Source organism: Corythoichthys intestinalis, chromosome 3 (assembly GCF_030265065.1).
Source record: "Corythoichthys intestinalis isolate RoL2023-P3 chromosome 3, ASM3026506v1, whole genome shotgun sequence".
Taxonomy (NCBI): Eukaryota; Metazoa; Chordata; class Actinopteri; order Syngnathiformes; family Syngnathidae; genus Corythoichthys; species Corythoichthys intestinalis.
In genome coordinates, this window is record NC_080397.1 from 38,516,922 (window position 1) to 38,542,436 (window position 25,515).

A 25,515-nucleotide genomic window follows, 5' to 3' on the forward strand; every position below is an offset into this window, starting at 1 on the left:
TGTTAATTTTAGACTAAAAGCTAAAATGTCTGTTTCCTCTAGGTCACGGCTGCTTGATAAAGTTCAAAAGTTTTTTGTTTTTTTTTTGATAGCGTCTTACATAGGTTTTTTATGTGTGGAATTTGCATCTTTTTCAATACCATTTGATGGGTTCTGTACTTTTGCCCTACAACAAAAAAAAAAAAATCATCAATTTAATTCCGTGCCTTGTTTAAAGGGCTAACAAAAAATGCTGCACACTGCCAAATTTACAATGTATGTATCCAAATCCATGTTATGACTCTTTATTTAATTTACAGTGTCCCAAAAGTATAAGGGTGTGTGGCACTCATTGGCTGCCATTGACGGCGCTATACGTCCAATACATCTTGTCTGGTAGAGGCTGACTAATGGTGAATAATACCAGCCATCCCTTCCAGTCAAAATGGACTGGATGTCTAGCGCTTTCAACGGCGCTGAAAGATGAGTGTTGATTGCCAACCCTCCCAGTTGAATAGATTACACCTCTATCGCTGTCAATGGCGAGCATTGAGTTGCCGTAATTTTCGGACTATAAGGCGCACCAGCAGCCACCCACCAGATTTGACACGAAAACGGCATTTGTTCATAGATAAGCCACACTGGACAATAAGCTGCAGCCGTCCTCACTGTAGCATAGGATATTTATACCAAAATATATTAACTGGTAACACTTTATTAGACAGCGGCATCATAAGACTGTCATAAGACCAAATGAACCACCATGAAGTTTTGAACCAATTGGCTGCAAAGCTTCATTACTTCAAGAAGCTTCATTTGTCCATCACTGCTCCCTTGAGGGACACAACATTTGCTGTCAACACTGTTGTCATCGGACATGCCTCCTAGCATGCATTGCAGCGCTACAGATGTAAGTAACAAAATTCATGTTCTGTGCTGATTATTCAGTTAATCGTCCAGTTGTTTAATTAATTGCTAGCTCTGGTATTTGGTAATACTTTATTTAACAATGGTGCCATAAAACTGTCATAAGAACATCATAAATATGACATGACGCTGCCATGAGCATTAATGAATGCTTATGACAGATGTCATTTTGTGCCATTTGGCAAATTAACTCACTTTTGAATAGATGTAAAAGATCCGAGCTGGACATAAATGGTGTGTTGGTGACATAATTTGCCGAATGATACTTAATGACGTGTGATAAGCATTCATTAATGTCCATAATACTGTCAGAATCATCTTATAATTATGACTGTCTCATGGCAATCTTATGACGCCACTGTCAAATAAAGTGTTACCTATTAACTCAAATAAATCAGCAAATTAGCTGCGCTGGTCTATAAGCCGCAGGATTCAAAATGAGAGAAAAAAGTTGCGGCTTATCGTCCGAAAATTACTGTAAATGCTGTGAAATTTAAAAATAAAGTCTCTGCTTGTCTGCGTGGCTGTTGCATGTTTGGTGGGGCTAGCGTGCGGCTGGATGTGATTGGGCGCGCTCGGGTGGGGGGCCTCGGTGCCGGGACTGGCCATGGGGTGGCGTAGGGTCGGTTGCCGACGGGCTTACACTCACAAGGGATTCACATGATTACTGGTTTCTGGATCACTGAGCTGATTTGTGTACACCCCACCCCTTCCAATCATTTATCTTATAGACACTCCCACCCCCACCCCTTCTTTCCCTGGTCAACAGGCCCCCCACATGGTGTGAACCGAAAATACATCTAGCTGACGATAGCACCAACATATTCATAGGTAGTATTGTCATTCAATGTATTTCTTGTTGTTGTTTGTGTTTCTTTATTTTCTTGTGTTTCTTTTCTTCTGTTCCCCCATAACCACTTCCTGTTCGCTGTTTTGTCATAATAAACGAGGTATGTTGAATGATCACAATGGGAGTATGTCATACTCTAAATGTGATTATGTGACTCATTAAAACTGTTTAGACCAACCGGATACTTTGACTGCCATTCTCCGCGTCAAACAGCTGAACAGGTCATGTTAAAAATGAATGAATAAATAAAGTGTTGTTGTGGTCCATAAAAATGTTATTTTTTTATCCTTTTTTTAAAATGTTTTTAATTTTTTTAAACATTTTATAAATTTATGAAATTTAAAAACAACTTTAGCATGCCATAGGGAACACAACCAGACTGTGTATATATATTTGTTCATTAAGACTTCATTGTTGTTATTAACATTTAATAATAATAAAAAATACAATCAGGAAAAATATATAACCTAATATATAAGACACGTTTCTTTTCAATTACCATGAAAACTTACCCTCTAAAGGGTTAAAAAAAAAAAAAAAGACGTATAGAACGATGTTAATTAGAGGTTATATTCCGTCCTAGTTTATGACTTCCAAACATAATTAGCAACAGGTTATTCATTAAAAATGAACTGTGCTCTTGAAGGAAACGGCATAAAAGGTAATAATAACAAAACCGTGTGGATATTAAACTACACTTGCCAAAACAGCAGCTGCGTGTACAGTATTTTAATTGAAATAGTAGCTGCTCGTTTAAATTTTATTGTGCTAGCTTGTCTAATAGCGACCCACAGGTTAGCAAGTGAAAAATATCTTCTCATACCTTAAATTTGTGTTGTGAAGCTAACTACCAAGTTGATACACGGAAAGTCTAATAAAAACCTCTGACTGTGGATGATTTCAGCTTTTGGAAAGGCCATTTATGCACTTTCACGAATTGCAGATGAACTGTGGTTGGACCCCATGGTCAAGGGGGTGAGTGGGGCTCCATAGGAGCCATAGATATTTTTCCCTGGTATTTTTCTTCAAGTATTAATATTTAACTTTTGAATGGTTATAGCTGGCTCTGAGATCAGTGAATTCATCTCAGACTGCATATGCCTGCTTCTTCTTCTCGCCAATGTTCTTTCACACCTACAGCCTGGCATCAGAGCAGACCATTAAACCCATTCGTTGCAAGCTGGCTATGAAGGTATCACAAATACACGAGAAAACATTCACATCCATACCAAGACTGATGGGATTTTTTTCTCCTTTTTCAATTATCTTTGAAGTCTTTGCTACCACTTTTCCGATGTTCAATTACAAACGAGCGGAATGTGGAGCGATGTCAAATATCTGTCGACACTCCAAATGACAGAGTAATGATTCAATTTTTCTGTAGGCACGGTAAGATAGCGTCTCTTCTATGCCGATAGTATAAATTATTACCGCGCGGTGGCAGTGTTTCCACATTACATGATATCACCTCCTCATCCCTAGGTATCACAAAAACCCACAACCTATGTTACCAGGAGAGCGCTCCTCTGCAGGCTGTGTTTGATTCACATTTATGTGCAAATGTACTTCAGGGTCCAGCCAGGCAAGAACTTTTGTCTCCTCTATGTGTCCAATTTAGTGACAACAAGTGCCCAATCCAGTTGACAGTGCTGCCACCTCCTCACCTTTCAAATGGATTGGACGTCTTTGGCACTCGAATATAATCATTCATTGTAAAAAATTCCCCCTGCTCAAATAGATTGGGTGTATGCAGAGGTGGGTGGAGAAGCCAAAAAGTTTACTCAAGTAAGAGTAGCTGTACTTCAAAATAATGTTACTCAAGTAAAAGTAGTCATCTAAAAAATGTACTCAAGTACAAGTAAAAATGTATTTTGAGAAAAGAATGCTCAAGTAATGAGTAACATTGTGAGTAACTGCTTACGATGTTTGATTCTTCTTTTTTTAACAATGGCATTTTTTCTCAGCAGTGATTTATATGAACTGTTATTAATATACTTTGAAGTAGGGCTGCAGCTATCGATTATTTTAGTAGTCGATTAATCGGTGAACTAGTTAGTTTGAATGATCGAGTAATCGGATGAGGAACACGAAGAATTAAAATACCTGAGCTGAGCCTCAAACGATATAAAAATGAATAAATAAATAAGGATCTATGTACAACAAAAGAACAATCAGCTAAATTACATAGAAAAAGTCAGTTAGCTTAAATGCTATAAAACGCTAACTTTTTTTTTTTTTTTTTTTTTACAGTGCTCTTAACAAATGGTCCAGACACATATTCCCCCCCAAAAAACCAGCTAAATATACCTATAACTAAATTACGAATGCATTAAAAAAAAAACAGCGCAAACAAAAACTTATGTTGGTCTTAACATGGAGCAGCTGGATTCAGCCATGTGAAATGAGGCAGACTAGAGGGCAGTGTATCCACCCAAATCAATAAAACGGAATGCAAACACTTTTAAAATAAACCATTACAGCGCCACTTTAATTAAACGAATACTCGAAGCAGCAAAATTTAATTTGAATCTTTTTTTCTCATCGAATACTCGAGTTAATTGATTAATCGTTGCAGCACTACTTTGCAGAAGAATACTATAACCTACAACAGTACATAACCACATTAAGTCAAAAGAAAAAAAAAAATCACTGAATTCCGGCGAGAGGAAAAAAAAATACAGAAATGAATCATCATTTGTCAGAAGAGCATGAGGTCCTTCCAGTGGAGAAAACATAATTACTAATATAAAACTAAAAGGATCATATATATCTCTGGTTTTCCGTGGTCAAACGGTGCCAAATAAAAACAGATTAAAATCCGCTCTTTCAAGTCATGTTGACGGCTATGTCAAATACTTAATTTTTTACAGTGCTTTAAAGACGGCACGTGATTTAACAGGCTGGCGTGATCATAGAACAGCAAGCTTGATTGCAAGCAAGATCGGTATAATGGAGTCATGTGATTATTGTTGAGGCGTCTCATTAGTAAAATTGGTCGCGCCACTGTTAGCGAAAAAAAAAAAGGAAAATGTAATATGGAGAATAAAAAGGAAAAATGTTATAACTCTTGTGTAGCACAAAGTAGCGGAGTAAGAGTAGTGTTTTTTCTTCACAAATCTACTCAAGTAAAAGTAAAAAGTAGGGCTTAGTAAAACGACTTTTCGAAGAACTTTTTTCTTAAAAAAGTTACTTAAGTGAATGTAATGGGTTAAACCAGAGTGCACCTCAGGGTGTATAGAATAGTCAGTGGAACTGAAACGTGATTATTCACTACCAGGTAGTGATGTCCCGATCACATATTTTTGCACCTGAATCCCGAGTCACCTGATTTTTGAGAATCTGCCGATACCGAGTCCTGATCCGATACAAAAAAAAGTTTCCATTTTTAAAAATTTGAACAAAAGTTCAAAACATGTTAGAGTACTGTACATTTTACAGTACTTGCTCTTCCGCTGTTTCTGGGAAAGTTGCAGAGTATAAAACCTATAAAACCGAGCCTTCTCTTGCTAGATCAAAGTTACAAACCGGTCAATCATCGTTAACTTTAAGTACCATACACCAGCTGGTGACCAAGAAAAAAACAAATTTGGTCGCACTGCTTAGCTAGCAGAAGGGAGGTGAGAGGCTGTACGAGCATGAAGCAGAAAAACAAATATGTTTTTTAAATTAAAAACCTGATCTACAGTATTTCACCCCATTCCAAACCGCGCGATCGGCCCGATTTCCCATCACGTGATTGTATCGGGACATTCCTACTACCAGTCTTCTCACTACAAATATAATGGACATGTTTCACCGTCAGTTAATATTTAAGGTCAGGTGTATTTTTTTTTCTATCAACATAGATTGACAGGCAGACATCCAAAATGGCAAATATAAATAATTATTTTTACACATAATAATCCAGCAGGATGATCAAACTGCATTTTTGACTGGTGGAAAGGATAGGTTTAAGACAAAAAAATGAAAAATACTTTATTTATATGGCCTTTTAACCCTTATAGGGGAATGACTATTTTTTGGTAATTAAAAAAAACAACCTCATAAAGACCTGGCTTCCACATATGTTGCTGCTTATCCTCACGAGGGTCGCGGGGGTGCTTTACACCCTGAGTTGGTTGCAAGCCAATCACAAGGAGAAAAAAAACAGTCATTCACTATCACATTTATACCTGTGGACATTTTGGAGTGTTCAATCAGCCTACCATGAATGTTTTTGGGATGTGGGAGGAAACAAATTTTACACATTACTGTAGCTTTAATTATTGTATTTTAAATAATATTTTTAGATTTATTTTATGAATAGATAAATTATTAAAATGTTAGTAAAAACAAAATTCATGCAATTAATGAAAAAATTTTTTAAACTATTAACTAAATTTCATAGTATTTACGTAATTGCCACTGACAACAAAAGATGTCCAATTCTTTTAAACTGGGAGGACGAGTTGTGAATGTTTCAGTGCTACTGGGAGGCTTGGCAGCGATCTTTCACTGCCAGCTTCTCCCAGTCAAAATGGATTGAACATCTAGCTCAGCCACTGTCATCCAATGAGTTAAATGAGGGTTGATAAAGTTTTGGACCATTTAATGGTGAGTCATAATAGCAGCTTCTACTAGCATCAATAGCAATGCTAAACCCAATCTTACTTTCTCATTTAGACACACGTTTGTTATAAATGTTCTTTTCTGCGCAGGCTTCTTGCGAATATGGTGATGCATTTCCAAAGAAGTCAAGAGGAAGTCACTCTATCTATAACTCCTCTGCGAGTCAGTCTGAGGAATTACCACGAAGGAAGAAATGGTGAGCTCAATTTACATTGTGTTCTATCATCAGCTCTCGAGCCATTCATATTGTAAAATAATCACTATTTGATTCACTAATATGATTGCTCAGATTTACTTAAAAGCATCACATGAGCTGTCTGTGCTTCTATCACAGATCACATGAAGATGATGTACACAGAAATGTCTTTACACCCTGACGAATTTGACTTTTTTCAGTCTGGAGGCGACACAGCCATCACTTTCTGTCTGAAAGAACTGAGGGTAATTAAACGTGTCTATTTGTGAACGCCGGTCACATGAAAGTAGAACGTTTAGTGTGGGTTGGAACTGCACATGTGATTGGCTCGTTGGTTTCAAGTGGGGTGTTTTAATCTGGACTCTTGCACTTTTATTTGCACTTTTTACTTTTAGTGTCACTCCTCAAATGACATCGTGTATTTCTGTCTTTCGAAGGCTTTGCTGACCTTTGCGGAGTCGCTCTACCTATTGGTCTCAGTCCAATTCGGTGCTGCAGGAAAGTGAGTCTTATTGGTAATGAGCTGAGTGGTACAGTGGCTTGTGAATCACTCTTGATCAAATATTTGTGGCTTAATATATGGGTGTGACAATATACCAATATAATTATCTAAATTTAGTCCTCTTGGTCAGCAGTAAAAGCTATTTGAACAGCAAGCTTCTACACCTGAGAAAAAGCTTTTTAAAATACCTATTGCTAAACACACTAGGGAACTTTTCAGTTTTGATTCAGATTCAGAGATCTGTCATTGACACCAGCTTTCACAAGATGACAACGAAATTCCGTTCGATGAGTGAGATTGGGCCGCTGCAGATGTTCCGTGCCGCTAACTTCTCTCTCTTCTTCAGAAATTACAAAGCAAGCTACCAGTAGACACACATATATCATAAAACATAGCAGGGATATGACACGACGCACAGGTCACGTGCAGGGATTTTTTGTACGAAAAAAAGGAGAACTACCAGTCATGGCTGGAGGAAGGGGGGGTCAGTGATAGTAAGAAAAAGGCGGTGGCGGACTGGAGGAGGGGAGGTTGTGTGTGTATGCACAAGTGTATCAGCATTTGTACATGTCTGTAGACAAAATATGAGTCGCAGGGCCCTGCGACTGGCCTTGGGAAGAGATCAAGGGCAAGAGATACATCTGCTCAGCTCTCTCCAGTAGAAGGGAAGGGTGTGGTAAGGGTGTTCGGGGAAACAGAAAGGAAAATTATAATCGAATTAAGCCAAATAAGTAATTTAACATGTCCAAATACTGTTGGTCTTCAGTCAAATTCGCGCTCCTCATGGCATAGGCGAGACCTCAGGTCCCTTAAGTCATTGCCAATAGTCGTGGTCTGCCTCGACAGTTCAGTCACCTGCCCCGACAGTTCCGTCACCTGGCGCAAGGTAGCATCCACTTTTTTCCATCCTTCCTCGGTCCGAACCATGAGTCCATGGAGCCAGTTCTCGATCCGAGCCTCGACGCGGTCTTTCAATGCCTTGAATCGCACCGTTTGATCCGTGGTCAATTTGTTGATTTCCTTGAAAGCTGCCGTCTTGGAAACTTTCCGGTGAAGCAGGGAACCTCCTAAGCCAAGCAGAAGGAACCCCACGACCGTCACGCTAAACAGCCAAATATCCTTGATATCATCCACAGATAGGACAGTAAGACACGCTGGCTTCCAGTGATCCCATGAATCTCTCAAACATCCAGCAGCGAAGGTACCATCTGGGCAAGACGGCTCTCCTGGTGCACCGTGTCATGTTGAAAAAAATCTTGTCAATTGCGCTGAGAGACCAAATAATCAGATCCATTTTCGTATGAGAGACCAGCACAGTTAATCCACAGAGGAAATACAAAAAAGCAGGCGGACTACACTGACAAGGATAGCAGCAAGCAGGAGCTGGGAGGAAACACGTCCGCCCCCATCGAAGGCAAGAAGAAGAAGAGGTCGATTTGGTTGATTTTAGTGACGCAGGTGGACAAAATCAGTAGTGGTTTGCCTGAAGGAACACTGCGTTTCCCATGAGGACCAACTCAGTGTCGTAAAATCATGATCTCCCGATTGCCTGCAGATGGATTAAACCAGTGGTCTCCAACCCGATCCTCAAAGGCCCGCTGTGGGTGCAGGATTTCATTCCAACCAGACAAATGACAACACTTTTTCACCAATCTGGTGTTTTACAAGTGCAATCAGATGATTGCAGTCAGGTGCTGCTTGTTTTAGCAGAAACCTAATTGGTTCACCTTTCTGTGCTGGATCGGCAGGAACAAAAACCATGACCCACAGTGGGCCTTTGAGAACCGGGTTGGAGACCACTGGAAATGACATTTCTGTTTCCAGCGGCTGTGTGAAGGATGAATAGTGATGAGGTAATGAATCCAGTTCTGACTAAACAATAGCATATGAGGATGTTGACAATGTAAAAATGTTTGATTTTGTACCATATTTCCCGACCGGCCCTCCGACCAGCCCCTCATCCGATCTCCTCAGTGCTGATGAGTTTGGTCAAGGGGATGGAGGCGTGGGGGTCACGCCAGCGAATGAAAGCCAGGCCAATGTTTATTCTTGAGATACATTTGCAGTTTTTTTGTTTGACTGGGTTCCTGCCACCCTCCTAAAAGTTAATTAGTGCCGGTGAAAGCGATACAGACCCCTTCAAGATATAAATGAGGTGCATTTAACTAGTTGTCAGTCGAGATATCAAAAATGTTATGAAAATATTTTATAAAGGTTGAAAAGTTACCTAGTGTTGCTTTAAGAAAACCAGAGAAGTAAGGGTTTAATTTTCAATATCATAAACATGCACAGAATCTATCTATTAAATATAGGCTGTAAGGAATGATTATGAACATAGCCTGTTTGTCATTGCTGTGCTGTTTGTGTATAGGCCTCTGTGCTTCTCTGTGGAAAACCCTGTCCTCGAAGCCACGGTGGTGCTGGCTACTCTAAATGACTATGACAGTGGGGGCCCATCTCGACCGACAAATACCCTAGAACCAACTATATCTCGGTACGGTACCATACTCTCACTCACTGTGCAACGTTTATGAAACTCACAGAGATAACACCCTTGTCACGGCAAAGTCCTGTACAGGTTTACCTTGACTGCGAATTAGCTGGTTTAATTGAGTCTTCCCACCCGAGCCTCTTTTCTGGCACTCAGTAAGGCTACTTGGCTATCACTGGCTCCTTTTAGAATCTTAAGTGGGTGTACTGTTACAGACTTGAATCTGTGACATAGACAAGTAGGGCACTTTGAGGAACCTGTGGTGTAAGGTTCACGGAATGTAAGCTGAAAAGCACAGGCTTTACAATCCAGGTCCTAGTAGCTGATTTTATATTCCTTAAGGACTCCTATTGTAAAGTGGCATTAAATCTTTTATCCCTTTTTTCTCTTCTTTCAAACAACCACAACTCTGTTTGAGTTGACAGATGCACGGATGCTGCAGCCAGAGACAACCCTTCCAGTCCAGGTGCTGTCATGGAAGTGGTCCCATCCAGCCAGGGCAGCCCCACCGATAGGCCAGACTCTCATCTGCTGCTTTACAACAGCAAACTTCTTGAAGTTTGCACCATCGATATGACTGGGAGTAGTCCTGCCTCCTCCATGGTACACCTTTCAAATAGAACATTTTAAAAATGCATCATACTTTAACGCCCAGCAAACGGCCATATCTGCGTCATTCCAGAATTGGGAGGACATTTTGGCTTCAAAAATTCTTGAATAAGCCCATACTTATACGTTTCTGTAGTTTGCATCACATCCTTCAATAATACTGTAGATGGTTTTCTATCAAATACTTGATTATCTCATAGATTAATGGTCACATTTCTATTACCAGTATTTGATTTGTTATTTAGAATATTGGCATAATCACAGTAACAGCTGGGTTGCAAATCAGAACCAATGTTAGCTTTTTCTCAGGAGCAGAAGCTAGCAGTTTTGCTTGTTGCTTCTATGGACTAAGAGGACAATATTGTGTCTAAAGTGTTAGGATTCCAATTATTTGCATAACAGGCTTGCATGAAGTTTAGCAAGACTTTCAACCAAGGTTCACTGTTCTATAAAAATATGAAAAATACAAGACATAAAAATAAGACAAGCATACCGAAACATGAAATTAGAATTTAAACAGTTTTGAAATTCTATTTGGTCATGAAGAAAAGGATCAGAAAAAAAATAGAATTTTAAGGGGTACTCCAGACTTGTTTTGTGGGTATTTAAAAAAAAAAAAAAAATCTCATTCTTTTGCTTAATTTTTGTTTTTAGATTTGGGATGATATAACAGCATTGCCTGCATGTACAGTTTTTCCTGGGGCCGGGACATTAATAAGACCAAACAGATTGGTTGAATGGGGGTCAGGGCTCCATTTGTCACGAATAGAACCTAATTAATTGATAGGCTAAATGACCTATGCAAAATATATCTGTATTGACTTATACTAACTTTCATGTGTATTGGTTCAGGTGGTTCGATTCAAACCTATTAAAGAAACATTTTGAGAAATTCCAGAATAAATGTATTTTATTAGCAAATTTAAATTGCAATATTTAAACACAAATTATATATGCTGTCGAGTACAGCAAGGTGGCTAAAATCAGAGCAGTTTTTGAAAGCAAAACGAGCAGCTATCCAACAGCGCCATGGTGCCAAGCAAGCATGAACTTCATCTCCCAACGAAACGCCAGTCGCTTCAAAACAAGTCAATGGATTATTTTGTCACCTTCATGAAAACAGAGAAACGGGCAACTTTTTTTTTTTTTAGAAAAAAACATCAAAGCCAGTTACCTCTTTGCTGAACTTGTTTAATAAATCGCTAAATAGTCCCGCGCTGGCGGTGACATTAATATTACCTGCTTGCAAAGCCATTGTCAGAGAGATGCTCGGCCCTGATGCGGCTAAAGACATTGCTAAAGTCCCCTTGTCTGATAATTTTGGGCTTTTCAAGCTCAGCTGCTATGAAAAAAAAATAAACAGACGTAGAGCTGTTGAAGAAGAGCTTCGTGTGAGTCAATTCGTGCAAGGATATCGGCTTTGTGTTCATCTAAACCAGGGGTCCCCAAACTACGGCCCGCGGGCCGGACACAGCCCGCCTCCACATTTGGTCCAGCCCCCTGAACATTTTTTAAAAAACTTATATTATTTATTTCTTGGCTTTTTCTGTGAAGAACCCAGAGGATTATTTTGTTATTATCTATTTAATTAAAAGTGTTATATTATGTTATATTATATTTTATATTATTATTATTATTTTATTTACTTTTGTTCCGTGAAGAATCCAGAAAGGCTTATTTGATTGTGGCTTTTTTTACATTTAGGACCTCGTGCAATCGTCACACTTTTTCTGTTACAAACTGACCCCGGCCCCTCATCAGAGAAGGGAAAAGTATGTGGCCCTCACAGGAAAAAGTTTGGGGACCCCTGATCTAACCTGTCTCAAGTTTCACACTGAGTCAGTATAAATATTAATAAATTATTTTATAATGAAATGTACTGTACAGAAAGTAATTTGGAACATTTTTGGTTTGTGGTGTCCTGCGAGATTTTTTCCAATATAAAAACGTGCTGTGACTGAGAATAGGTTGAAAAACACTGAAATAAATATTGCTGAAAAAAATTCTTAGAGTATAACAAAAAAATAAATAAGCAAAAATGGAGCCTAAACGCAACAAAAAATGAAAACCTTTTACTTCGACTGTATCTGAAAAAAAATGTCTGCATAGGCTGCAGATAAACATAGTTTTAAAAATATAATATAGAAAATAAATACATTTTAAATACTGTAAATTCAAGTCATCAGCCAAACAAACATGCAATTGAGGGAAAAATTGGACCTGCACATTCAGCAAGTAAAAAGGGATAAATCTGAACATAATGAAAATTAATTCACTTAAGGGTCAAGTAGGGTAGGGTCAATTATATCCTTACAACATATGGGAACACAATCTAAATTACCTATACAGTATAACAACTTATTATATAATGCAAATAAGGTTGCTTAAAAGTTGGTAGGGACAATTTGAGTATCCTGAAAAGCTGGTAGTGTTAAATCCCTATCGTACCTATGCAAACCTACGCCCTTGGATTTGGGCTCACAAGATGTAAATTTACTCATTAACGGCATGTTTCATGCCATTCTAATTCTGGAATGACACATCTAAAACAGCCCAATTAGTCACAGATTAGTCAATTTGAGTTTAACTGACATTCCGATGGCACACGTCATTTGGTTGGGATTTTATGATACAGGTGGTAAAGCGTGTAGTTGTTAGAACACTTGTGGTGGGGGAAAAAGTTTTTATAGCTGAAATTGTCCTTGTTTTGCTATTCTGCATTAAGAAACATACATTTTGCTTCCAAAGATCTGCTCCCTCCTGTTTCAAGCTTCCCCGTCAAAGCAAGATGAGAATTGTGCTGCCTCGGTTCTGGTTTGTGAGAGCGAAATGGAGATGGACGAAGACCTGGAATGAATTCCTGGACTCTCAAGTTCCCAAAACTGAAAATTGTTCCCAATAAGTATTAACATTTAATATTTTTTTTATGGCACATTATTAACAGCCTTGATAATTAATTCATCCCATTTGAATTCGTAAAAGGATTTATTCATTAACTTAAGATTATTTATTGCATCATTTAACAGTAAAATGAACTGTTCAAGTTCAGAGTGTATGTGGAATCACATCAGTCATCTTACAAGAGAATATTTAATAAATACTATCATCTTTATTTAAATAGCATACAGCAGATCTGCATTGATGTGTACGTACATCCAAAAATATACAGACACGCTCCGGTTTGTTTGGAGGAGGGAAATTACGTTCTGGGCACAAAAAAAGTTCACAGTAGCCGCATCTTCCCAAAAAAAAAAAAAAAAAAAAAATTGCTTGATCATGGTAAGGCTACTAAGATTGCCCTTAGACACGCTAGAATGCTTAAATGTAGCATTCATTGCTTTACCTCAATCTCCCTTTTGTCTTCCGTAATAAGGAGACAGTCTTTTAGTGCAATCTTGTAAACTGTAATCTTATTTGATGGCTTTATTACTATTCCTCATTGCTTCTGACTGACTTGAACTAAGGAAAGTTGAATTTAAAATGATGTGATCAAAAAAACATTTGACTCATGGCTAATCGCAACTTGAGGCTTGTATCTGCCAGTATCATCATCATCTGATACAAGGCACGTCATTAACGCACTACACAGAAATTGACCAAAAGTGCAGTAAATTCATAATGCAAAATAAGTAAAAATGTAAAATATAACAGCAACTTTGCCGCCACAGGAACAAGTAGGAAATGCCGACTGTGATGTTTTAAGTTCGATTAAAGTCAACTAACTGCTTCAACAAAGTAGAAAAATAAACTTGCGCTTTCCCATTTGCTTCTTCAGCTTTGTGCGTGTTAAGCCGCGACACAGTTTTCGCCCGTACGGCGCCTTCAGCCTTGGCTTCCATTTCATACACATTTGTCACAATTCCTCATGAAACACACAAACACGTCACAATCACAGCAGCAGTGAGATTAAAGGGAGGCCATCTGTTTGATGGAATATATCGTGTATGAGCCTCGTGGTATTAAAAGTTATATACGGATGTGAAGGCAGCTGCTTCTTCATGAAATCAGATTGATTTAACTTGAGGGCAAGGTTTGTATTTTTTTTAACATACAACATATAAAAAATCTCCCAGCATCCATATACAAAATTTACCAATAACCACTGTTAAAAAAACATAACCTAACTTCTTCATTTATCCAGCCACAAGGGTGACACATCCTGCGTAAGCTCTTTTCGCCACAAAAGAGGTGAAGTGTATACTTCCCTTCTAGCTGCTCTAACCTTTACAAGACTCCTAACAACTCATCTGAGGGCAGATGTCCTGTCTGAAAGAAGCTTCATCATACAACCGCTTCCATCCAAGGTACGCCGATTACCCAGGGAGCACTATCCATTGCTTTTTAGGGCTTCTTGCTGCTTTTACATCCACCTGGTCATCTGAGGTTTGGGGTGAAGTACAACTGCGGCATGCTGGCAAGGAAAAAAAAACATCTGATGTCATCCTCAGTCCTTCATCCTGTCCAGCAGGAGTCAGAGCAGTCCATCCAGCCACAGTCCTGACCCTAGTCAGTATATTCTGCTACTATGGACAACAGCACTGTGATGTCATCAGGCTTCCCTCCTAGGAAGGAAAAAAATCAAAACCAATTTAAAAGAAAACACATATATGGATCATGCCAGAATTAGAGGAAACTGTTACATCCCAACTTCAAACATTAAATAAGCCACATACAAAAGTTTGTCATTAGATAAAAATCTTTAAAAAAAAAAAAAAAAAAAAAGCAAATTTTAAAAAAAAATACCAAATAATATTCTCTAAAATGCATGTTTTTTTCTATCCCACTGCCACAATGGCCAAACTGAACCTCAAAACAGTAAAAATTATATTTACATGTCATTTTTGTTCACATTATTTGATGCATCGCAGTCTCTTGGAATTTAACATTTGTAATATTTGTTATAGTCCTCCAACGATTAATCGATTAACTCGAGTATTCGATTAGAAAAAAAGATTCGAATTAAATTTTGCTGCTTCGAGTATTCGTTTAATTAAAGTGGTGTTGTAATGGTTTATTTTAAAAGTTTTTGCATTTAGTTTTATTGATTTGGGTGGATACACTGCCCTCTAGTCTGCCTCATTTCACATGGCTGAATCCAGCTGCTCCATGTTAAGACCAACATAAGCCAAGTTTTGTTTGAGCCTATGTTTTTTTAATACATTCGTAATTTTGTTTTTAGGTATATTTAGCCGTTTTTTGTGGGCATATGTGTCTGAACCATTTGTTAAGAGAATTGTTAAAAAAAAAAAGTTTGCGTTTTATAGCATTTAAGCTAGCGGACGTTTGCTATGCGAGTTAGCCAACTGTTTTTTTTTTTTTATGTACATAGATCTTTTTTTTTTTTTTTACTGTTCGAGGCTCATCTCAGGTATTTCAATTTTTCATGTTCCTTATCCAATTACTCGATTATTTGGACTAACTAGTTCATCAATTAATTGACTACTAAAATAATCGATAGCTGCAGCCCTAATTTGTTTTATTAAACATTTAAAATATGAATTAAATGGAACATGGCTCACAACCTGCATGCAAGCCTTTATCATGGTAATGGGAGAAAGCAGTGAATCATATTACACTCTACCTCATGCAACCCTGTTATGCGTATGATCAGAAAAATAACTTTTTGTGTATTTTAAATAATTTTAACTTTTCATTTAATTACAAAAATCCGTTTTGTCAGCTGTACCAACTAGCTAAACAGATATTCCTGATAAAAATCTAACATTGGTACAACTTTGCAACCCCGTTTGTTACCTGCAACCACTGTGATGAAGCCAAATGTTATGAACATCAAATAATGAAATTAAAATTAAAAAAACAAAAAAATGGATTAGTAAGATAAACCATCAAAGACTTGAATATCTTATTTTCTGTTACTAATGAATATGGAGCAGAAAAGCAAAGGCTTAGTTTAAGAATTTTGAGGCCAAAATATCCTTCAATTCTATAATGTCCTATGTACACATAATTTGAATTCCAAGAACAAAGTCATGACACAAATTGTCCTCATCACAACCTGTTTCAGCCTCCACAAAACCTAATTGTTCATGTTCCATGTATTCTCATTTCACTTAAGTAAATATTTGCACTCAACACAGAACAAAACGTACTGATCAAGTGACAGCATGTAACTCGAACCACTCAGCTCAAACAATAGTCCTTGCTGTTCTACTGTGGTAGCGCATGTTTAAAACCTGCCGTTACCAAAAACAATGCAATTCTACAGTTTTTTGTCAATGTGATCGTACATACTTTTTCTCATCTTTTTTTGCAATATATTGAAATAAAGATGCTTAAGTCATAACGCTAAATTATCATTAAAACATCAATTTTTTTTCCCGTATAGTTTTCCTAATTTCTTACCAAATAATGCACGAATCTTAACACCAAACTACATTTCAGCATGTCCAAATGTAGCCACATTTTGTCTTCTCATGTTCTTATTTAGTTTTGGATGAACTCACCTCGAACATTGAGTCCATTGTCACATGCAAACTGAGCAAAAGGTGACATGTAGTTGGGGTCATAGGCCAAGTCATGGGCCTGCTCTGCAATACTGCGAGCAGTGTTCTGAATGCTCTCATAGTTGGCGCTCTGAAGAGAAAGACAAAACGATGAACGTAACCGCATCTGTCCCTTATTGTGACACGACACTGCATCTTCTGACTCCTCACCTTGAGTTTCTTCAGTTCCTGAAGGATCATGTAGTCTGGCATGTTGTCAAACAAGCCATCAGTGGCGGTGAGGATGATATCACCCAGCTGGACGTCAAAAGAAGAGCTGTCGGCAGCGTCTGGGCTGTGAGTGCAAAAATCGATTGATGATTATAATCAGAGAGGTGAGCAAATCTTCCATACACTTCACAAGGTTTCCCTCAGTGCTTTATAAGTCTGGTAAGCTGCAACCCTCCGCATATTACATAAAGAAAATGAAAATAATATTTCTTAAAAAAGAGCTTGTGTGTACGCAGAATCAAACGTTTTTTTTTTAAAATCGGGACCATCTGCATCTTATCCAGATTGCACCATTCAACCCGTTTCAAGGCCATACAGTACTATCAAAGCGACATTACAGTATCAAAGCAACGTTATTTTAAGATGTGCTGGCCCTTTAAGTTTAATTGGACGTCTAGCGCCATCAAGGACATGCAACAAGTTAAATACTATGAAGAAAAATAAATCAACTTGAATGTGCATTTCAGTTTTGATTCATTTCAATCTAGTTTTAATAACATAGTATTAATTCATAAATGTCGAAAAAAAAATATTTTAAAATTTGCTCCACAAACAGAATTGTGGCAGTCTGACGATAAACAGTGAGCCCGATTAAAGACCGGACTGCTTGTGGACTTGGCCCATCAGCCTGCAGTGGCACAGACTTTGACCTGGGTGAGAGGGAATGCTTGGCAAGCATCCAAAGGCCGCTCTGGCATATACAGTATGGTGCTGCTGCTTTTGCTGCTTGGCACACTAATGCAGTGAGACACAGCAGCACGTGGACCTGACAGTGCGTTCCTGCACACTCTCCACAGTACATTGACAAAACACTGGGAGAGGAACAAACTTGTTATTCTCAGCAAGATCAGTGGAATGTGTTTCTTTGAACCCGCTTGCTTGTGTCGGCATGATAATCTGCTTATCGGCAGTACAGCCCAATTCAGTATGTTTGTAAACAAAAGGCACAGGGATACGATTGGGTAGTAATCGCAAACCTGAACATATTCAGCCGCAGGAATTAACACGATTGTCGTGACTTCATTGTAAATACCGTCCGAGTGCACTTCGACGTGCTGTGACTTGTGTGTGTGCGCTTACCTGTCACTGAGGACGGCCCCCTCGGCCTCGGGGGGCGCAATTGAAAGTTGAAAGGGTGTGTTGAAGTAATGCTGCTGCTCATCGGAACGGTGTACCACCTCGCCCCCGCGGACCACCAGGAAGCCAGAGTCCCCCAAATTGGCTGTGTGCAGCTGGTGACTCTGGCGGTCCAACACCACAATGCAGGCTGTGCTACTGCCTGTAAGTACATACACAAATAAAACCTCAATGCAAATATCGTATTTTTTGGACTATTAAGTTGAAGTGTTCAGTCAGCATACAATACAAAGTGTTTTGGGATGTGGCAGGAACCTTGAGAAAACCTACAAAGGCATGGGAAGAACATGGAAGGGTGGAGCAGAGATTGAACCCACGATCCCAGAACTGTGAGGTGGACGTGCTAAACACTGTGCCGCCTTTATAAATGTGAATTATTTTAAAACAAGAATAACATAGAAAAATGCATGTCTTATTGAGTCCACTCAAATTTGCTCACGCTGCCGAGAACAGCCTCTTGACAACAGAGATTCTAAACGATTATTAACACAGACATTTGTGCCTTTGATCGTAGAGCTACCGAGCCTTCCCTGGCCAGATTAACGCTACAAACCTGTCAATCATCGTTAACCTTAAGTAATAGATAGGCCTGTCGCAATAACAAATTTTAGTAGGCGATATTTTGTCTCAAATTATTGCCGATATGTGATATTATTGGCAATTTTTTTAACCAATCCAATCACTAATGTAGTGAAAATACCTCCTAATAAATCACCCATTCAACTGCAATAAATTGTTATTCTTAAACAAAAACTATATTAATAATAATATTTACAAAACACAATGCGTAACAAGTCATCTGAAAGCTAGCCAAGTGCAGAATATGAAATAGGTGAGAAACCCAAAGCCATTTTTGTTCTCTGCCAATTAGTGCCCATCAAAAGTGTTCATTTGATACAAAATGACGAATCTTCTCCTGCAAAGTGCACATGTTTGTGAATTTGAAGACAAATTATTCATTGCCAATCAGATTTTTCAAAATGGGTGTCATTTTAAAGTTATTTTTAGTGTAGGTTTTGACGTATTTGTTGAACACGACATTCTTTTGAAATGCTCACCAGAAGTAGGTTCGCTAAGCCGCTAACCGTAGGCTTTACAATCCGTTAAAGAAAGTGCACTTCTCTGTTCGTCATGCATGTTGTGTCATTAAAATTTTTTCTTTTTTCGCATCTTTTGAAATACTGGAAACCAGTGATTTTTCATGTTTGAATTGTCACCTTTTAACTGCAATTTTGTGTTTTGTAGAAGACTGCCAATGTTTTATATCAGGCTAAATTGGTCAGTACATTGTCTTTTTCCATTAGCTTCAATCTAGCAATGCTAATGTTTTACAATGTTGAATATAGATGTGTTTTCCTGTTTTGCATGTTTGAACTTCAATTCTACAGCGTGTTGATGACCAATAAACATCTGTGAAAAAAACTGGACTCCAATATGCAATTAACACGTTTGTGTGTTGAGTGCACGCAGCACACGCACGCACAAATGTATGCACGTACGCACACATGCACGTACGTACGCGGCGATAAATTGCAGTCAGGAAAATTACCGCCCTCATTTTTTTGCATATCGCGATAGGCTTAATACCAAATGCCAGCTGCACTAGTGACCAAGAAAAGCAGTAGGAGGGAGGGTAGAGGCAGTACGAGCATGAGCAGAAAAAAATAAAAAAATTAAATCGTCTGAAAAATGGCACGATCGATCAGATTTCCGATCACATGATCGGATCGGGACATCCCTAATGGGAATTGTATTATATCGCCGATCAGGAACAAACATTATACATTATAGTATTAACAATGAAATGGAGAACAACAGGCATTAACAGTTATATTCAGATAATGAAACCCTAAACGACAACAAGTTCACCAAACCCTTGTTATCACTCAATCACTAACAAATCCATTATACATTATACTGTAATTATCACCTCCGAACAATTGCCAGCTCTGGAAGAACAGGACTAGCCTATAACGAGTGCCCTTCTCACAGCTGTTGGTGTGAAATAAAATAAATAAATAAATAAATAAAACAAGTCTTATGTCAGCATAAGTCGCATGTGCAGCCAAAATTCCAACTTGTACTCCAAAAAATACGCTATTTAAATTTTTAAAAATCCCAAAACCATCTGCATTTATTATTGTCTCAGCTCTGCAAATGTCCTGACTTGAACAGTTTTACGGTGCTTTCAATATGTATGATGAAACATAAGCACCTGTCTGGAATGAGGGTTTGCTGGAATGTTCTTTCAGCAGTGAAAATGCGGTGCTCCATTATTATGAAAGTCCAATAAAACAAGTTCGCAGAGACAGACGACTGGTAGTTAGCCGCACCCTTCTGGTGACTCACTTGACGGACCAAAATGTTTTCTCAGGGACCGACCTTCCGAAATCCCCGCTTATGACTCACTCCCTGCTGCATTCCCTGTTCAACCACAACATAACGCTCACTGCCGCCCAGAAGAACATTCACTTAGATGTGAAGGAAGAGTACAATACTGCACATTGTTGTCTGCCCGGCTGCACGTGATTTCGGGGCGGAGAAGTACTGCTACTCAACATCTGATGATGCATAAGAGAGCGGAGATCTTTAAAAGCAACTCATCAAACAAATCTTAACAAAAATCTATGTAATATTTTGGGTTTCATTAAAGTTTTAGACTAAAACTGTATTTGGTTGGAAATACAAAATTCAAGGCAAACTCACACAGAATCGCCTAGTAAAAATAAAGTAGGTGTCCAGAGACCTGATTATGGTGAGACTCTACTTACCCAGCAGTGGCACTTTGTTCTGCAGGAGCTCGTAATAGCTAGCGGTGAGGATGCCAACGGGGTTGCTGGGAACGAAGCGTCCCTCCTTCACCAGGCGCTCGCAAGTCTTCATCAGCGTGCCAGAAAATTGGGATGGGTCCACGCCATAGTCCCGCCAGCCTCCTACTCCATCTGCCACACCTACAAATAAAAAAACAAAACCAAAGGTCAGTCGCGATAACGAACAGATTGATGACAATTAACGAGTTCAAGAAGTGAAACTTGACCAAACTGTTAAACTTTACAAGGTCCACTGTAATATGTCAACGCTAAAGAATTGTAGAAGGACAATGTAGTCTGGTTCTTCTTAAAAGTGACTTCGCTGACCATAAATGGTGGGCCTTAAAGTCTCCTTAGTCTTTGCCAGAAACAGCCAGTGTGTGGCCTGCTTTACACCAAAAATAACATGTGTTGCTGAAAGGATCTCCTCATTCCTGACTTGCCTTGTTTAGTGAACAACTCCAATTGTTTAAGCACAAAAGAAATTTGTAAGAATATTTTCAGGTTAAACCAAAGGTTAAAAAAAGTCATTAATTTACTTTAGCAATCCACCCAATCACTATCAAGACAGATTAGTCCTTTGAATGGGCAAACTTGTGTGAACACAAACAAACAATATAAAAGATCAAGTTAAACTGGAAATGGATCAAAGGTGGGAACTGCTTTTACACAATGTAGACATATTCAAAGCACAAAATAGGGCTGTGTTTATTTTAGTAGTCGATTAATCTATCAACTAGTTATTTCGAATAATCGAGTAATCGGAGCAGCAACATTTGACGCGTTGCAGAAAGAATTTTAAGAGCTGTAAAACAAAGGCTTGCTAAGATTGCACTTTCAAAAGAGCATTAAATGAATACAAAATAAAATTCCTGAGTGTTTCTTCAAACTAGGCAGAAATGAACTTTCATTTCACAAGAGCAATATTTAAAATAGCTGAGCTCAGCCTCAAACCATATAAAAAAATAAATGAGGATCGAAGTACAACAAAAAAACAATTGGCTAACTTGCATAGCAAAAGTCCACTAGGTTAAATGCTATAAAAAGGTAGCTTTTTTTTTTTTTTTTACAATGCTCTCAACAAATTGTTCAAACACATATTTTTTAAAAAATGCATATAAAAAAAAAAACATTAGCTCAAACAAAAACTTACCTTATGTTGCTCTTAACAGGGAGCAGCTGGATTCAGCCATGTTAAAAAGAGTTGTCATATTCTCTGTTGCCACTAGAGTTCAGTGTTTCCACCCAAATCAATAAAACTAAATGCAAACACTTTCAAAACAAACCATTACAGTGCCCCTCTTAAACGAATATTCGAAGCAGCAAAATTTGATTCAAAGCTTTTTCCCCCTAATCGAATTACTCCAGTTAATTTATTAATCGTTGTAGCACTATACAACACTAAAACATTTTAACCCTTCATAGGACATATAACTGTCATTCACGGCACAAGACGTCCAATCCATTTTGACTCAGAGTCTGGCACTTTGACTTTTATCAGTTCAACTTTTCATGTATCATGAAATAATAATAAACATGCAGACTTCTCTTCTTGGGTACTTATCTAGAATTTAACACTTTTATTCATAAATTATGAAAATCAAATTAGGATTTCCCCCCTCAAGTGTTATTACTCTACATGGAATATAAAACATGTCCGCTACTATGATTGCATTCTAGGCCTGCAGCTAACGATTATTTTAGTAGTCGATGAACTAGTTAGTTCGAATAATCGAGTAATAGGATAAGGAGCATTAAAAATTAATATACCTGAGCTGAGCCTCAAACTGTATAAAAAAATTAATAAAAATCTATGTACAACAAAAGAACAATTGGCTAACTTACATAGCAATAGTCAGCTAGCTTAAATGCTATGAAAAACTTTTTTGTTGTTGTTGTTGTAAACAATGCTCTTTAATGGTTTAGGCACATATTCCAACAGAAAACGGCTAAATATAACTATATACTAAATTATGAATGCATTAAAAAGAAAAACATTAGCTCAAACTAAAACTTAGCTTATGGTGGTCTTAACATGGAGCAGCTGCATTCAGCCATGTGAAATGAGGCAGACTACAGTGTATCACCCAAATCAATAAAACTCAATGCAAACACTTTCAAAATAAACATTTAGAACGCCACTTTAATTAAACGAATACTCGAAGCAGCAAAATTTAATTCTAATCTTTTTTCTAATCGAATACTCGAGTCAATCGATTAATCGTTGCAGTATTATTACATTCCCTCAAAGAGCTACACACAATATTAAATAAATACATGTATCAGAACCGGGAATGGACAAATCTGGCATGGATTAGCAAATGTTTCCCACGTGTGTTTTGGTGACCACACTGCAAGATAAACTAAACTATGCGGCTGACCTTGGCTAATCGTATCACCGCAATGTGAACAAAGCACTTACCCAAAACATCGGCACATTTGTGTCGGGCGATGAAGCAAGCGTCGTCCCCATAGCACATCCCTTTCTTCAGGATGCCTTTACGAAAATCCTTGCCGAAACCGCAGCTCGCCGTCACCAGGCTGTAGTCTCGGCCGTCCGTCTGAGAGAGCCCGCCGATGACAGCTCTGGCGACCAGTCGACCGTACGAAAGCACGGACAACATTCCCCCAGTCAACCAGCCGAAACCTCCCGGTTGGAGGCGTCCTAGCTAGCGGCGGCGCTAGCTTAGCTCCGACGTCGGCTCTCAAATGTTGACTTGCTCGGACGGGGAGGCTGCAGATGAAAAGCGCACGCGGAGATGAGTTCGACTTTGTGGCGCTCTCCTTCCGCCACGTCAATTAGAAGAGAATCACAGGCAATCTTTGCCGAAGTGCCGCCTTGGACCGTTCCCCGCCGCCATGGTGTTGCTCGTTGGAGCCTTTGAAGACGTTAGTGAGGATGTGAGCAGCTGCTTTGTAGCCTCGCTCGAGCCGCACACAGATCAGCTCGCGCGGTCTTGTGACTTGTCTGACGTCATCGTCCTTACGCAACCTTCCATGCCATATAAGGAGTCATTACAACCGCCTTACTTTTTTGGCTTAGCCCTGAGTGGTCAAGTCTTTGTCGGCATCACCATTAACTAGGCCAGGGGCTTCCACGTAAAAAGGTAACTTAATAATTCAATAAATATTGTTAAATTTCGCACACAGAAACATGTTTGCTTACTAATATTGCTATTATTATTCCAACCCTTTTAGGGACTGGCAGTGCTTAATTTGTAAATCATAAGGTGCCGAAACGCAAAGTACATATGACAGCGCAGTGAGGATGAGACGGGCACAGGTCCCGAGACATACGCAGAAAATGGTGCTGAAAACAACACGCAAGTGCCCACTGCCATGCTTGTGACACTTTACTCCTAATTTTCTAAAATGGCGACAATTAACAAAAAAAAGTAGACTACGATGGCTGACGCTTCATAATTGGACTAGAGCTGTCCCGACTAGTCGACATAGTCGACGTCATCAATGACGTAAATCCGTCGACGAGCACAACATCCCGTCGACGGTTAATGAAGGGTTAAAAAAATATATGCGCGGAAAGTTCAGAATGTCGGATGCTCTGTATGCAAGCAGGGAAAGCGGCACAAAGCCAAAAAAGCGCACCAGAGTGTCCAAAACATTGACTTATTTCAAAGAAATAAAGGAGGGTACACTCTTGTGTCCTGTTTCTTCACTGCCAAGCTTGGCTGCACGTCGGCCGTGAATAAACACCTCAAGCGCCGTCACCGTTTGTAAAAAAAAAATTTTTTTGCATTTTTTATACACCAGAGGGTGCTGTCGCTTTACTAAATAATAATGTTTCATTGACAATGGGCCAATAAGTGCTATTAGTATTGCTAACTGAAAGGTTTATTTCATGTTATTGTTTATTTTATGGTATAGAAAATTATATAACGTTAAAAGGTCATAAATATATACAGTATATACAGCGATTGCACTCAAGGAAGAGATTGTCAATGATAAGGTAATAAATTAAGGTAAAGGCAATTCATATAGGCAATTCATTGATATATAAATAAGGTTTAAAAGGAAAAACGTGAAAAGTTTTCGTTAATTTCTAATTGTGTTGTTTTATTTGTGTGCACCATAGCTCTTACAGTGTGATTACATCAAGGATGGAATAAAAGTTGTAAACCATCAGTTTAAGAGACCATCTTTTCAATCGGGATGCTACACTAGTTAATTCTATCAGCATTTGAAGTAATTGTTTATTTGTGATTTATTATTGTTATTTACGTGTTTATTTGTACTTTAGTAAATAATTTAGGTGATCCAATATGTTTTTTGTGAATTGATAAGCGTCAACAAAAATTTCATTGCTAAATTAGTAAACAAAAACAAAAAAGAATTTTTTTTAAAAATTATTAGATTAGTCGACTAATCGTAAAAATAGTCGGCTGACTAATCGGGAGAAAATTAGTCGTTTGGGACAGCCCTAAATTGGACTATTTCTTTACTAAAATACGCAACAACTGTGTCTGCCGCATTTGCAAAGAGACAGTCGCTGGTTTTAAAGAGCTCAATGTGAGGTGATATAACCAAGCAAGACACGCTGACATGTACGACAAGATTACTGGGAAGATACAGTGCCTTGCAAAAGTATTCGGCCCCCTTGAACCTTGCAACCTTTCGCCACATTTCAGGCTTCAAACATAAAGATATAAAATTT

At 38.5% G+C, this 25,515-nt stretch overlaps 2 protein-coding genes across 2 annotated transcripts; one reads left to right on the top strand and one right to left on the bottom strand.

Annotated features, from left to right (window-relative positions):
- The first annotated feature begins 77 nt into the window (after positions 1 to 77).
- On the top strand, positions 78 to 14,775 carry rad9b (RAD9 checkpoint clamp component B). Its single transcript, XM_057831435.1, has 11 exons — positions 78 to 2,417; positions 2,661 to 2,731; positions 2,817 to 2,948; positions 3,031 to 3,145; positions 3,239 to 3,338; positions 6,454 to 6,560; positions 6,699 to 6,805; positions 6,998 to 7,062; positions 9,434 to 9,556; positions 9,979 to 10,156; positions 12,911 to 14,775. Exons 1-11 carry the CDS (start codon positions 2,384 to 2,386, stop codon positions 13,016 to 13,018), a joined length of 1,140 nt encoding a protein of 379 aa, XP_057687418.1. The 5' UTR covers positions 78 to 2,383; the 3' UTR covers positions 13,019 to 14,775.
- On the bottom strand, positions 10,722 to 23,809 carry pptc7a (protein phosphatase targeting COQ7 a). Its single transcript, XM_057831432.1, has 6 exons — positions 23,266 to 23,809; positions 20,805 to 20,984; positions 17,977 to 18,175; positions 16,837 to 16,960; positions 16,627 to 16,756; positions 10,722 to 14,724 (listed from the first exon to the last, which is right to left on the bottom strand). The coding sequence occupies exons 1-6, from the start codon at positions 23,465 to 23,467 to the stop codon at positions 14,666 to 14,668; spliced, it is 894 nt and encodes a 297-aa protein (XP_057687415.1). The 5' UTR covers positions 23,468 to 23,809; the 3' UTR covers positions 10,722 to 14,665.
- Positions 23,810 to 25,515: the final 1,706 nt, after the last annotated feature.